The sequence below is a fragment of the Zootoca vivipara genome, chromosome 6 (genome assembly GCF_965207765.1).
Source record: "Zootoca vivipara chromosome 6, rZooViv2.hap1.1, whole genome shotgun sequence".
Classification (NCBI taxonomy): domain Eukaryota; kingdom Metazoa; phylum Chordata; class Lepidosauria; order Squamata; family Lacertidae; genus Zootoca; species Zootoca vivipara.
This window is the reverse complement of record NC_142589.1, coordinates 15,499,345-15,512,792: the sequence shown is the minus strand read 5'-3', so window position 1 is coordinate 15,512,792 and position 13,448 is coordinate 15,499,345. Positions and strand designations below refer to the sequence as shown.

Below are 13,448 nucleotides of genomic sequence, written 5' to 3'. Positions count from 1 at the left end.
TGCAGCCAGCGTCACCAATGGTCCAGGGATGTTGGGAGTTGTAGTCCTGCAATGTTTGACGTGACATGGCAAATAAGGAGAAATGCAAGCCCAGGCATCAGTTCTTAAAAAATCACAGCTCTTATTAGAACCAGCTGGGATTGAAATGCTTCATGGAGCCTAATACGTTTTACCAGTTTTTAATTCTCAATTTTAAATTATTGTAACCCATTCTGGGACCTGCTGGGGAAGGGCATATCATAAATATTATAATAATTTGGAGGGGCACAGGCTTTCCATCATGGGACTAAAGGCTCCTGGGAAGGGGGAAGAGCCATTCAGAAAGGAGTCTCCCTGCTGTTTCTCTGCATGAGTAGCTGCTCTGGCTTCTGTTAAGACTGATTAAAACAGGGGCTGCTGTTTACACTTCCAAATCGCATCAGCCATGGCCAGCATGGTCAATGGTTGGTGTTGACATGAATTGGAGTCCAGCAACCTATGGAGGGCTGCAGATTTTCATTCCCAATTTTAACAGCTTGCATAAAGGCTTGAAGGGGTGCTCCTTTGGGCACATGGGAAAGAAAAGCACACTTGAATGGCAGAGTGCATGCAGAGTCTGCACTCGCTATTGTTCAGGTGGGAAGAGATGGGGGTGGCCGTTTTCTGCCTGAGACCCCAGTGAGCTGCTGCCAGTCAGAGCAGTAGATAGTGCTGGGCAAGAGGGTCTTTATCTAGCAGGCAGCATCTTGTGTCATTGCTATGACTCACTGCTTTGCAATTGTCTCCTGGCCATCTGCATACAGCAGCCTTGCTCTGTATGGTAGTGGTTTTAAACCAGTTGCCCAGGTGTCTCGGGGTTCGTGGGTTCACTTACAAACTGGAGAAACTGGTGGATGTCTCTCTCACATGCACCACAACCGGCTACCATGGGATACTTCTATCAAGTTTTATCTCCAGCAGAAAGCGAGGTGACCCAGCAAGCACTACGTTGGTGAACCCCGATGAGCTTTTAGAAAATGAAAATGCAGAGGAAGGGGGTCAGGGAGGTAAGGTTGAGTCTTTTGAATGCCCAGAGGGAGCATTAAAAAAAGATGGCGCTGTCCCCTCTCAGGAACACACACTGGGCAGTCGTTTGGGTAGTGCTCCCAATCATTGTCCTGTGAATGGGGACAGCATCTTCAGAGGGTCCCAGGCTCAGTCCCCAGCACTACCAGGTAGGGTTTGGAGGGACCTGCCTGAAATCCTGGAGAGCTGCTGCCTGTCTGTGTCCACAGTACTGAGCTAGATAGACCAATGGTCTGAATTGGGGTAAGGAGCCTCTTGTTTTCCTATTTAAAGGAGCCCTTCATTCAGAACCATGAAGACCAGGCTTCTTCTTTTAGTTGCAGGGGAAGAACTGTTGCATGCAGGCAGAGCACCTGCTTGTGAGTGCACCCAGGTTCAATCCCTGGTAGGCCTGAAATCCTGGAGACCTGTTGAAACTGAAGCATATGAATTGGAAGGGAAAGGCAATGAGGCCAAGGTTCCCCAGGCTGGCATTTGAGCATCTGGGCTGCCTTCAACATTTGTTGTACTCAGAGTAGACCCATTGAGATGAATGGGCGTGACTGATCCCAGTGGGTCTGCTCTGAGTAACAGTGGCAGCTGGTCCATGAGGGCAAACCGATTCACAGGCAGCGTCCACCTTGTCTGCCTTCTTGCATCCAGCCCAGTCTCTGCTCATCAGCCTCCTCTGCCCCCATAGTCTCAGTGTTGCATTTGTACAAATCAGCAAGGAGGAGGAGGAAACTAGAATGAGTTTCCTCTGCCTGCCGCAGAATCATTGGGACTTTACCTTTCTAGAGGTGCTGGTATCAGCATAATTCCTCTTCCTGTCCTTTTCCTCCGATGAGGACTGCAAGCTTTAAGGTTAAATGAGGCTTCCGAGACAAGCAGGGACTTCTATCCAAGTTCGGTCAAGGGCGCCAGAAGATCTTACTAAAAGTCCACCTAGCTTAGAGCCCTGCTTCCAAGGGGGCCCAGCCCGGTGGTCCTGCAAAGACCACACTCAGGGCCTGTAGGGCATATGACCCCTTTCTGCTAGTACTGCATAGCAGTTGACATTCAGAGGTATGGAATAGGGACATCTGTCATAAAATCATAGGGTCACAGGGTTTTCTAATCTGCTCTCTGCAATGCAGGAATCTCAGTGAAATAACCCTTGACAGATGGACAATATGACCCTTATTTAGAAACCTCCAATGAAGGAGTGTTCGCCACCTTCCCAGGTAGTTATTCTTAATGTTTAGTTGGAATCCCATTTCTTATCGTTTGAATCCCTTGGTTTGAACTGCAGAAAACAACCTTGCTCCATATTTAGATAGTTGAAGATGGCTGTCATATCTCCTCTTTTCCAGGCTAAGCATGCCCAACTTTCTTGACTGTTCCTCATACTGTTCACAGACCCTTGGTCGTCTTGGTTGCCCTCCTCTGCACGCATTCCAGCTTGTCAATATCCTCCTTAAATTGTGGTGCCCAGAACTGAACACAGTACTCCAGGTGGGGTCTGACCAAGGCAGAACATAGCAATACTATTATTTCCCTTTGTCTGGACACTCTACATCTGTTGATGCAGCCGGGAACTGGGTTCGCTTCCCCGCCCCCACCGCATCACATTGGTGGCTCATGCTAAGTTTGTGGTCTACAAGACCCCTAGAATCTCCTTTTTGCATATCTGTGGCTCTGGCTCCCCCTACTGTTGGGCTCCCGACCAGTGGCAATGCACACCAGGCACCGTTGGTTGAAAACAATCTACAGTAATTTAAGCTGGTAAGAGAGGGAAGAAATGCTGATCTCTACAATTTGCTGGTATGAACGGAACGAGTGTGAACTGACTCAGAAAGATGAAATGAATTTTGGCCTCCATTTAGAAAGAAAAACCCAGCAGCAAAGGTCTTCTGCTGGGAACTTCCCTCTGGTTCAAGGCTGAAATTTGTCAGTCGAGTCTGCATGCCTTTCTCTTCCTGTTCTGCTTCGATGAAGACAGCAACCGGCACAGCCACGCTGAAGCTGGCCATGAAATACAGCCTGGGGCTCGCTCTTCTCTCGATCTTCATTTTGCCCATGCAAACCATCGGGGGCTTAAAGTGTGACAAGGATGAATACCCGCTTGGGAACTCGAAGTGCTGCAGGAAATGTCCAGCAGGTAACTTAACGCTGAAGGTAGGGTGTCAGGTGGATGCTGTTGGACCCCAACTCTCTCGCCTCAACCCCCAACCAGTTTGGCCCAACAGAAGGGGAAGACGGGTTGTGTGGTCCAATATCATCCAGGAATATCTGGCATTTGGGGGAGCCATGCGGACTAGAATGTTAGTTAGCAAAAGGGACTCTGAAACACGACAGGGGCGGGTAATCTGTGGCTCCCCAGATGTTGGGCTGCAACGTTCATCAGCCCCCAGCCAGCTTGGTTCAAGGCAACACCTGGAAGACCACGGATTCTCCGGTTGAGGTTAAATGGCAAAGTGTGTGTGTGTGAGAGAGAGAGAGAGAGGGAGGGAGGGAGGAGGGAGGGAGGGAGGGAGGGAGGGAGGGAGGGAGGGAGGGAGGGAGGGAGGGAGGGAGGGAGGGAGGTTGCTTTCAGACTTGTTTATTGTGCACCCCTCCCGATTTGTTTGCGGGAAGATTAGACCAGAGGTTCCCAAACTTTGGTCCTCTGGCCACCCATGCCTCACTCAGGGGATCTGCACCGCATCTGTGGATTTGTGGTTGAAGGAGGAGGTGACACACCCATCGCGTAAAATATCCCCATTGATTTTTTTAAACTGTGTTGTTATTGCTTATTTCCTTTCTCTTCTTGCATTACGATCTGAAGTCCGTTGGAATTCAAGTTGCAATACAATCAAGAGATGTATCTGATGCAGCAAAAATATAATGAGAAACGATACAGCGTCTAGCACGCTGCACTGCAATTGGTGCAGAAGGAGCAGGGAAAGCAAGGAGTGGTCCAGCAAGAGCCGTAGCCAATTTCCTGTGGGTGGGAAGGAGCAGTGAGAGCTGGGGAAGCACTGGATTAGACAAGGCCAGGTTTTTACTGAGCAATTCCTTCCGAGTTGTTTGTGGGGTGGTTAGATGTTACGTCAAGCAGATCTTTATCCCATGCCTTTCATGTGTTTTCCCGTCAGTTTCCTCATTGCAAAACCTCTGAACCTTTTATCGGAGGGGGGCGGGTTGCAGAAAGAAGGTTTGATGCAAAAGACAAGAGCGTCAACTATGCAACCTTGATTTGCCTGCATGTGCTTACCGTGTTTCTCATATTATAAGACACGTCTTATATTTATTTTTTCCTCAAAAAAACACACTATGGCTTATTTTCAAGGGATGTCTTATTTTTTCCTCCTCCTCCTGCCGCGGCCGGCATTGCTGCTGCTCCTATCACTATGTCTTATTTTCGGGGTATGGCTTATATTCCTTGAATGCTTAAAAATCCTGCTATGGCTTATTTTATGGGGATGCCTTAAAATATGAGAAACAGGGTAAATCCAAAAATAGTTATAATCAGGATTGCAGGGAACGGGAAGGAAGACCCTATAACAGGCATGTCCAACAGGTAGATCGTGATCTACCAGTAGATCACTGGACGTCTGTGGTAGATCACAGTAGATCAGTGGCTCCCCCCAAAGAAGCTAAAAAACTTTGGCTCCCCTAAAAAAGCTCAACATCTTTGCCCTGCAGCCCTAAAATGACCTGAACCACCAGACAGGGCTTTCCTTCCTAAAAGAAGGCTCAATGTCACTTTCCTCTTCCCTAAAGAAGCTCAACAACGTTTACGTGAACCCCCCCCCAAAAAAAAAACAGGGCTTTCCTTCCTAAAAAAAACCTTAACAACTTTGACCTGAACCCCCCAAAAGGGTGTAGATCACTGCCAGTTTTTAACTCTGTGAGTAGATCGCAGTCTCTTGGAAGTTGGCCACCCCTGAATAGAATGGGATCATTATACATGATCAAGCTTTCTTTAGCACCTCAGCCCTTGCTTTTTCCTGCAAGACCAATTGCAGTCATTAACAGTCGTTAACAGTCATCAACAGGTTTACCACTCCTATCAGCCAATCACCCATTCCCACCACCCTTCTGAGTAATACCCCTCCCCACCCTCTGACTATACATAAGGGTCTGGTGACTTCTGTTTCAGTGTATCTGAAGAAGTGTGCATGCACACAAAAGCTCATACCTATGACAAACTTAGTTGGTCTCTAAGGTGCTACTGGAAGGATTTTTTTATTTTGTTTTGACTGCGTCAGACCAACACGGCTACCTACCTGTAACTAGGGTAGTAGAATGGGATTTTGTTACTCATTCTTTCAGTCATTCATTCGTTTATTGCAATGCACTCTTTGTGGGGCTGCCATGGAAGAAGACTGAGAAATTTTTATTGGTCCAAAATGCAGCAGCCAGATTTCTGGTTAGCTTTCTGTTTAGATAACCCCTGTTTCAAAACAGCTTTAGTGGCTACCATTTTGTTTCTGGGCCCAGTTCAAGGTGCACTGCTCACATTGGTGTTTAAAGCCCTCCATGGCCCAGGCCCCAAATAACTGAAAGACCATTTCCTTCCCTCTTGGTAGTTTGTCCTCAGACGCTCAGTGTGGGTGGCAGCCCAGGAGAGGGCCTTCTCTGTGGTGGCCCCTAAGTTGTGGAACTCCCTCCTCATGGAGGTGTGCCTGGTGTCTTTACCACACGGCTTCCAGTGAATGCTGAAGACACATCTCTTCACCCTGGCTTTTGAGGTGTATATTTTTGGGCCCACTTTTTGTGATTCTACGTTGTTCTAGACCAGGCATCCCCAAACTGCGGAACTCCAGATGTTTTGGCCTACAACTCCCATGATCCCTAGCTAAGAGGACCAGTGGTCAGGGATGATGGGAATTGTAGTCCAAAACATCTGGAGGGCCGAAGTTTGGGAATGCCTGTTCCAGACTGTTTGGGTGAAAATACAAGAATCCTAAACACCCTGCTACATTTGAAACGTTTGGGGATTGTTCCACCGGTGTGTGTCCCCTCCCCTCACCCCTTTCTCAGCACCCCCCCTTTCTTCTGTTTAGGAGAAGAGTTGGCAAGACGTTGCACGGCATCTACCGACTCAATCTGTGAGCCATGCGGCCACGGCTACTACAATGAGGACTACACCGAATCGAGGTGCAAGCCTTGCAAAATCTGCTCCAAAGGTGAGGTCCTGTTCACATACACACACACACACACACACACACACCTCAGAATACATGGAGAAATGAGCCTGACTGGGAATGGGAGGAAATGAAATTGACAGATCTGCTGCCCAAAAGAGAGAGTAAGGCAGACACCAAGCTGGACTGAACTTCAGATGATGATGATGATATGTATGAGTTTGGGGTGCTAAGATAGGTGCTAGACCCCTAGCAAGATTGGTGCTAGACCCCTAGCAAGCATTAGAATTTAATCAAGGCATCTAATTCTTGGAGTAGCCAGGCTAGCCTCCTGGTGAGGCTTGCTGTGAGATGGCAAGTCCCTCCCTCAAGGGCAGAATTTAGAGTTGAAAGGGGCAGTGGTATGACCTTGAAATAAAGCAGCAAACTGGAGAGAGAGTCAGAGAATTGTCTGAGAGCAATGTTTGATTTCTGTTTGAATCCAAGGATGCGGCTTTGGAGGAAACAAGACCCTTTTGGGGTATTAATGCTGCAAACCCCTCCATCGCAGGTTCAGCTTGCAAATAAACCATAGATCATAAAGACACCACAGTCTCCGCTGTGCCTCATTCCAAAAGGAAGCACGAACCCTGGAATATCGCCATGCTTGGAGATCGGGGTAGAACACAGCATCATTATTATTTAGACTGGTGGGTTTTCTTTCAAAGAGTGGTGGATATCTTCAACAAACACACCATTATGATGTTTGAGGCAGTTTTACTTGGACATAATAACAACCACGAGGGGAAACTCCCCCCCCCCAAAAAAGGCCTGTAAACTAGGCTTTTATAGAGGTATTCCCGGGCCTTAGCTTTACACGTGTGTAGAAATTAGGTTAGGTTCTCAGAGGCAAAGCATGCCTGTATTATTAGAGCTGGACGCCTGATTTGGTGGGAAGAAAATTGTGCCTACTTTCTGTAAGACCAGCTTAAGGCCGAGTCCTTCCTGCACAAACATTCTTGACACGTCTCCGAACAATATCCTCTCGCACACTCGTGTGCACCTCTCATCACACGTAGGCTATCTATCCCAGCATATACTATAATTCCCACTACATCTTCCGGGGCCGGAATGGAGATTCAGAATCAGCCCTCCAGACTCCTAATGGGACCTTCTCTGCAAATGCCTTACGCTCTGTCTGTTCTGAGCATAGGCTGTCAGCCAAATCCTGATCCCTGGGACCTCTTTTCTGCTACCACTGATCTATGGCATCTTTCCCCCCAAAATCTGCTTTCCACCAGATCAGGCCAGTGGTTTATTGCCTGCAGGAGGAGGGAGCCACCTTCTTTTCAGCCAGCACATCTCGTTCCATCTTCATTTTTTTCTTTTTTTCTTCCGCAGCCAAAGGACTCCAGGAGAAGGAGTCGTGTAAAAGGACTTCCAACAGAGTCTGCACATGCCTCCCAGGCCATTATCCAGCCAGAGGAGATTACAATGAACAGAGTGAGTGCTGAGTTTTCTGAAGTCCAAGGCCAGTGGTGGCCGGTCCAAATATATTGCTAGTGGAAGCCACAGTTCCTAGCCAAAGTAGGAAGTGACATTGCCCAGCACGAATCCAGCCTGCTCCAGTATTGCCTTATTTCTTAGGGATTTATTGCAGATATTAATATCGCACAGTTTGGATGTATAAGAAGTGGCTCCATTTGGAAGATATGATTCAAAGTTTTACTGGCAGAACTTCGTATCATAATTAAAACATCAAAAGTACATTAAAAAATGTCTTGTGCTGTCCAGCACAGGCTCAGCATCTTATGAAATATGAAATAATTTCAACAGACCTAGAAGCAGAGGTCTGTCTCTTCCCACAGCATCCATTTCTAGCCTGGAGCTGTTTTCTCTCTCTCAGTCAAAGAGGGTTTTTCACATGTTCTTACTTCACAGAGCCTTGAGACAAAAGCCACGAAGGCAACTCCCCACAAAACGGAGATTTGCAACCCAATACCTTCATCGCATGATCTAAGGTTACAACACTCACATGTTAGCTACCAAAGAATATCAGTTAGGTAATTATCAACTCAGCAAGAGCTCAGAGTGTTCTTCTTGGCTTTCATAATGGGGGATAATCCCCACGTTAAACTTTTTCACCAATATACATTTAGGCATTCTAATTTCAGTGTCACGTTATTCAACTATTATAATTAACAGGATTATCCACACTTGCCTTTCCTCTGCACTTTGCAGGCATGAGCCAAGCACTTGTTTGTTTGTGCAGTTTTCCCCACAAAAACCTGCACTTTACAGCTGAATGGGAAGAAATGTTAATCCACGGAATACCTGTATTGCTTGTTTGTTGTGTTTCAGCTTTAAGGAGCAGGGTTTTTTTGCAGGGAAATCTCTGGAGCTTTAAAGTGTGGCCCTGTGTCTGCAAAGTGCTGGGCAAAATTAAGTGTGGGTAAGCCCTGAGTTCACTTTTTAAAAACTGTTTTGTTTCTTATCATTTCAGTCTGTAAACCCTGTCCGAGTGGGCAGTCTCTCAAAAGAGGGGGTGTGGAATGTCAGTCTTGGCCAGAGTAAGTATTGTCCAGCAAAAGATAATGTTTAAGGGCAGCTGATGTTGGTAGGGTCAGCAGAATTGGGAAAGATAGATTAGATAGATAGATAGATAGATAGATAGATAGATAGATAGATAGATAGATAGATGATAGATAGATACTCAGATTTACATTTATTTATTACATTTATGTACATTTTCTTACAAGGAAGTCTCCTCTCTCCATTTCACCCTCACAACAACCTGGTGAGGTAGGTTAGGCTGAGAGACAGTGACTGGCCCAAGGTCACAACCATTTTATTTTATAAAACAAAACATATACAGTGGTACCTCTACTTACGAATGTTTCTACTTACGAATGGAGCTCCGTCTGCCATCTTTGATGCGGTTTAGATAGGATTTTTTTTCTACTTACGAATTTTTAGATAGGGTTGCTTCAACAGTACTTACAATTTTTTTTATCCCAATGCATTCCTATGGGATTTGACTTACAATTTTTTTTCGACTTACGAATGTGCGTTCGGAACGCATTAAATTCGTAAGTAGAGGTACCACTGTACTTGTTAATGGCAAAATAGGCTTCACGTGTATAAAAGCTCATTGCACAAACTTTAATACGCAAACCTCCATAATTAAAACATATATCAATAATAATAATAATAATAATTTTGTAGTTAGTCATTTTTATAATTTTAAGTTGTTTAAAACTGTTCTAATCTTGTGTTTTAATACTAATGTCATGTTTCACTTGTAATTGTTTTAATTGCTGTAGTCCTAAACATACACATCCTCAGGTATTAAAAGTAGTAAGGCTTAGGTTGGGTACCAGGACAATCCAATGAAGGCATTAAAATATAAACATTTAAAAACGTAATCGAACAATTCCATTAAAGCAAAATATAGAAAATTAAACTGGAGACTTGGAGTCATGTGTTCATGGGAACACCTTTGAAACCGGCAGAATGCCAATACAGATGGGACCTGAATTATTCTAAAAATATTGAAATGTTTTCTTTTTTTTTTTTTGCTCGCAACTTTCCTCTGTGGATCCAAGAGTGACGTCTGTCACACCTCAGCCTAGTTCAGAACGGGGGCGTGTCGTGTCGACTACGGACCCCACATTTACTCGCACTGTTTCGTCCACTCATGATGTGAAGGTGATGGATCCAGGCGTATCCGGAGCATTAGGACCCGAGAGCCGGAGTAAGGGGGAGAAATGCCTTGTCCTCTGCTAATTTCTCTTGTTCCGTGGCTTTCAATGGGGGGGGGGTCACCAACATGGTGCCTGTAGGTGCAGTGGTGCCCTTAAGGTCTTTTCCTGGTGCTCACAAAGACTCTGAGCCCTACCCCCACCTCACTGCCCTCTTTCCCCACCCTTGAAAATGATGCAGAGCTGAAGGAGGAAGTTGGAAATGTGACACTCTTCCCCACTTCCTTTTTCAGCTTTATGTGCTTTTCAAGGCTCAGGTTAACCCTGCTGGCTCCACCAATAATCCAACTCACTTTCCCAAAGGATGTGTGTGTGCCCACTTTCTCTCTTTCTGTCTCTTGGGCGAAGGGAGAAGTGACCAGAGGAGGTGATGCCCACAGCAGCTGCTCCAAAGTCCGAATGTACCCCCCAGACAAAAAATGTTGGCACCCCCTGCTTCTATTTTTCCATGGACTCACTCTGGCCTGTGCTTCGTTCTTTCTCAATCCCAGTTTAAAGCAGATAATCTACACATATTTCGCAAAATATACATTTGCCCAAAAATGTCTTAATAGATGCAGCAATTCCAAAACACATAGGGTTGGGCCCAGACTATGGGTTATAACCAATGCTACCCTACTCAGAGTAGACCCATTGAACCTTAGTTAGCCATGAGTGGCATTGAGCACCTGTCCTGACGTTATCAGACCCACTGAAGTTAATGGGTATAACTTAGGGTCATTCATATTAATGTGTCTCACTATCCATGATTACCAGCAAGTAATCCCCATTGAACTAAATGGGGCTTGCTTCTGAGTCGATAAGCATAAGGTTGTACTTAGGGGCACTTTTGCACTCGTTGAAACCATAGAATCGTAAGAGTTGGAAGGGGCACAAAGGGACATCTAGCCCAACCCCCCGCAACAGGGCTTAAGTCATGATTCCAAACTTAATTTCCCCTTTTCGAATCATCCACACCTTTTTTCTTTTTTAATGGAAAATTTGGGACGTCTCTGAGCCACTCTGAGGTGGCATTTGGAGAGTGAACTCCTAGCTTAATAGCTGATGCAATGAGCCCTTAAAATCTCCCCCCAGACAGCTTTAATGTTTGACCTCCTCTGTTTTTCAGTGTTGGTATTGATCATCTCCATCACCGCAGTGCTGCTTCTTGCAGTGGGAGGGCTGGCCTATTTTCTAATTTGGGGGAAATCCAAGAGGAGAAAGGTGGAGGTCAAGGCAAGGAATGAGGTGCTGTCAAGAATGCTTCAGGAAGGTATGTCCAGAGCGAGAAGGAACGACACTGTGGGGAAAAAAATCAAACAGCCGTATTTATTTATTTATTCGTTTGTTTATTTATACCCCACCTTTGTCTCCAAGGAGCTGGAGGTGGCAATACATAGTTCTCTCTTCTGCTTCTGTTTAAACCCCACCCCCCAATAACAGCCTTGCTTAGCTGAGGGGAAGTGACTAGCCCAAGGTCACATCCAATGAGTTTTGTAGCTGAGTGGGGGATTTGAACCCTGGTCCTAGCCTGACACTCTTAACCACACTGGCTATGCACTTTCTGAAACAATATGCAAGCCGAAATACAGCTGGCCTTCAAAACTCATACGGAGAGCTGCAATTCCAGGAGTAGTTTAACCACCAACCCCTAACCTCCCAGGGAACTCTGGGAATTTCAGCTCTTTGAGCGGGTCTCCTAACAACAACCAGCACCTTTAACCAAATTACAACTCCCAGAATTCTTTGGGGGCAGCCATGACAAGTTAAAGTGGTATCGCAGCTGTTAAAGTGGATGTGGCTTTGGCGAAGCTTCCCAAATCTGATTTCCTTCAGAAACTGCTGGACTAATTGGAGCTTTTGGAAACCAGAACCCAACAATTTATAGACGACCACCTGGTCTAGATCAGAAAGTCCATGTTCTAAGATGATCTCTAGTTTTAGAAACAGGATATGCCTTCTGTGCATCTTTTTCCTCACACCTTATCCATTCCCTGATTTCAGTTGGACACCCCAGAATTACAGAAGTCATTCTTGGCTTCTGATTGGATCTTGGAATGTCCCTTTTTTGGGGGGCACTCTGGCACAAGTGAGCTGGCTTGTGCCAGTGCAGCAGGACAAAAGGGGTTCTGTTTTTGGTCTCGTGGTCTGACACTGGTCAACTGGTTCCTGCGAGAGCTCGGGACCAAAAATACCCCAAGCACCCCAATTTGGACCACCCAGATGTTGAAGCGTATGCTTACCTGTCTTCTTCACCTTTGCAATTCCCTCCTCCTCATCTTTCAGACGGAAGAAGCAGTTACCGAATTCCCATCCAGGAGGAGCAAGTCGACAGCAAATCAACCTTTGTGCAAAACTAACATTCCCTAGGATGAAGACAAAAAATTCAGGACTTTAACCTCTGAGCCAAAAGTCATGGACTTCAAGATTCCCTTCCCTTTCTCCCTGGATTTGACCCCTGGTCATTCTTCCTTCTCCCCCCCCCCTTAACACCCCCTTTTCATTTTATTCATACTTTAAAGCCATGTTTCTCAACTAGGTGGGCATATGAACATCTTGGGTGTGTTTGTTTCAACAGCAACAAAAGTAATTAAAAAATTCCTTCAGTAGCACCTTAAAGACCAACTAAGTTTTTATTTTGGTATGAGCTTTCGTGTGCATGCACACTTCTTCAGATATCAGGTATCTGAAGAAGTGTGCATGCACACGAAAGCTCATACCAAAATAAAAACTTAGTTGGTCTTTAAGGTGCTACTGAAGGAATTTTTTAATTTTGTTTTGACTCAGATCAACACGGCTACCTACCTGTAACTAGCAACAAAAGCAAATATTCATAAATGAGAAAAATCAAAAGTCACAAAATTTCAATCCATTTGAAAATTCAAAAGATCGAATTAGGGGAGCCAGGTTTGAAAAGTGTGTGGTGGGGTCTTTTATTTAAGCCAGCGTTTCTCAACCGCTGTTCCGCGGCACACTAGTGTGCCGCGAGACGCTGGCTGGTGTGCCGTGACGTGCGGCGACGAGAAGGGCGATTTGCATTGTCACGTGCCTGGCGGCCGCCAATATTCAGCACTGACCCGCCGGAAAGCAATATTTCTCCTCCTCTTTCCCAAAGCTCAATGCAAACAAGCCTGGCGGCCGCCAATACTCAACACTGACCCGCCGGAAAGCAATATTTGGCAAGTGTTTCTTACAGTCATAATTATAATATAGGGCGGCACAGAGTTAAATTTTTTAACTTTTTTAATGGTGGTATGCCTCGTGATTTTTTTCACGGAACAAGTGTGCCGTGGCCCAAAAAAGGTTGAGAAACACTGATTTAAGCTACAAGTGGCCATTAAAAAAGAGAGAGAGAGAAACACTGCCTTAAAGCAATATTCGAGAACATGTGGGCCCGCCTGATATTGCTGGACTACAACTCCCATTGTTCCTGACCATTGGCCATGCTTGCTGGGGCTAATGGGAGTTGGAGTCCCAGCAACATGATTCCTCACCCCAACCCTATAAATCTGTGTTGGTAGCAGTGCCTTAAGTTACATTAAAGTGGTAACAGTGCATTGTTAATGTTCTACCGTTGGTAGAGCTAGTATTTCCC

At 45.7% G+C, this 13,448-nt stretch overlaps 1 protein-coding gene across 1 annotated transcript; it reads left to right on the top strand.

Moving 5' to 3' along the window:
- The first annotated feature begins 18 nt into the window (after positions 1-18).
- TNFRSF4 (TNF receptor superfamily member 4) lies at positions 19-12,482 on the top strand. Its single transcript, XM_088671617.1, has 7 exons — positions 19-3,163; positions 6,054-6,176; positions 7,515-7,616; positions 8,617-8,683; positions 9,719-9,867; positions 10,983-11,126; positions 12,140-12,482. Exons 1-7 carry the CDS (start codon positions 2,968-2,970, stop codon positions 12,211-12,213), a joined length of 855 nt encoding a protein of 284 aa, XP_088527743.1. The 5' UTR covers positions 19-2,967; the 3' UTR covers positions 12,214-12,482.
- Positions 12,483-13,448: the final 966 nt, after the last annotated feature.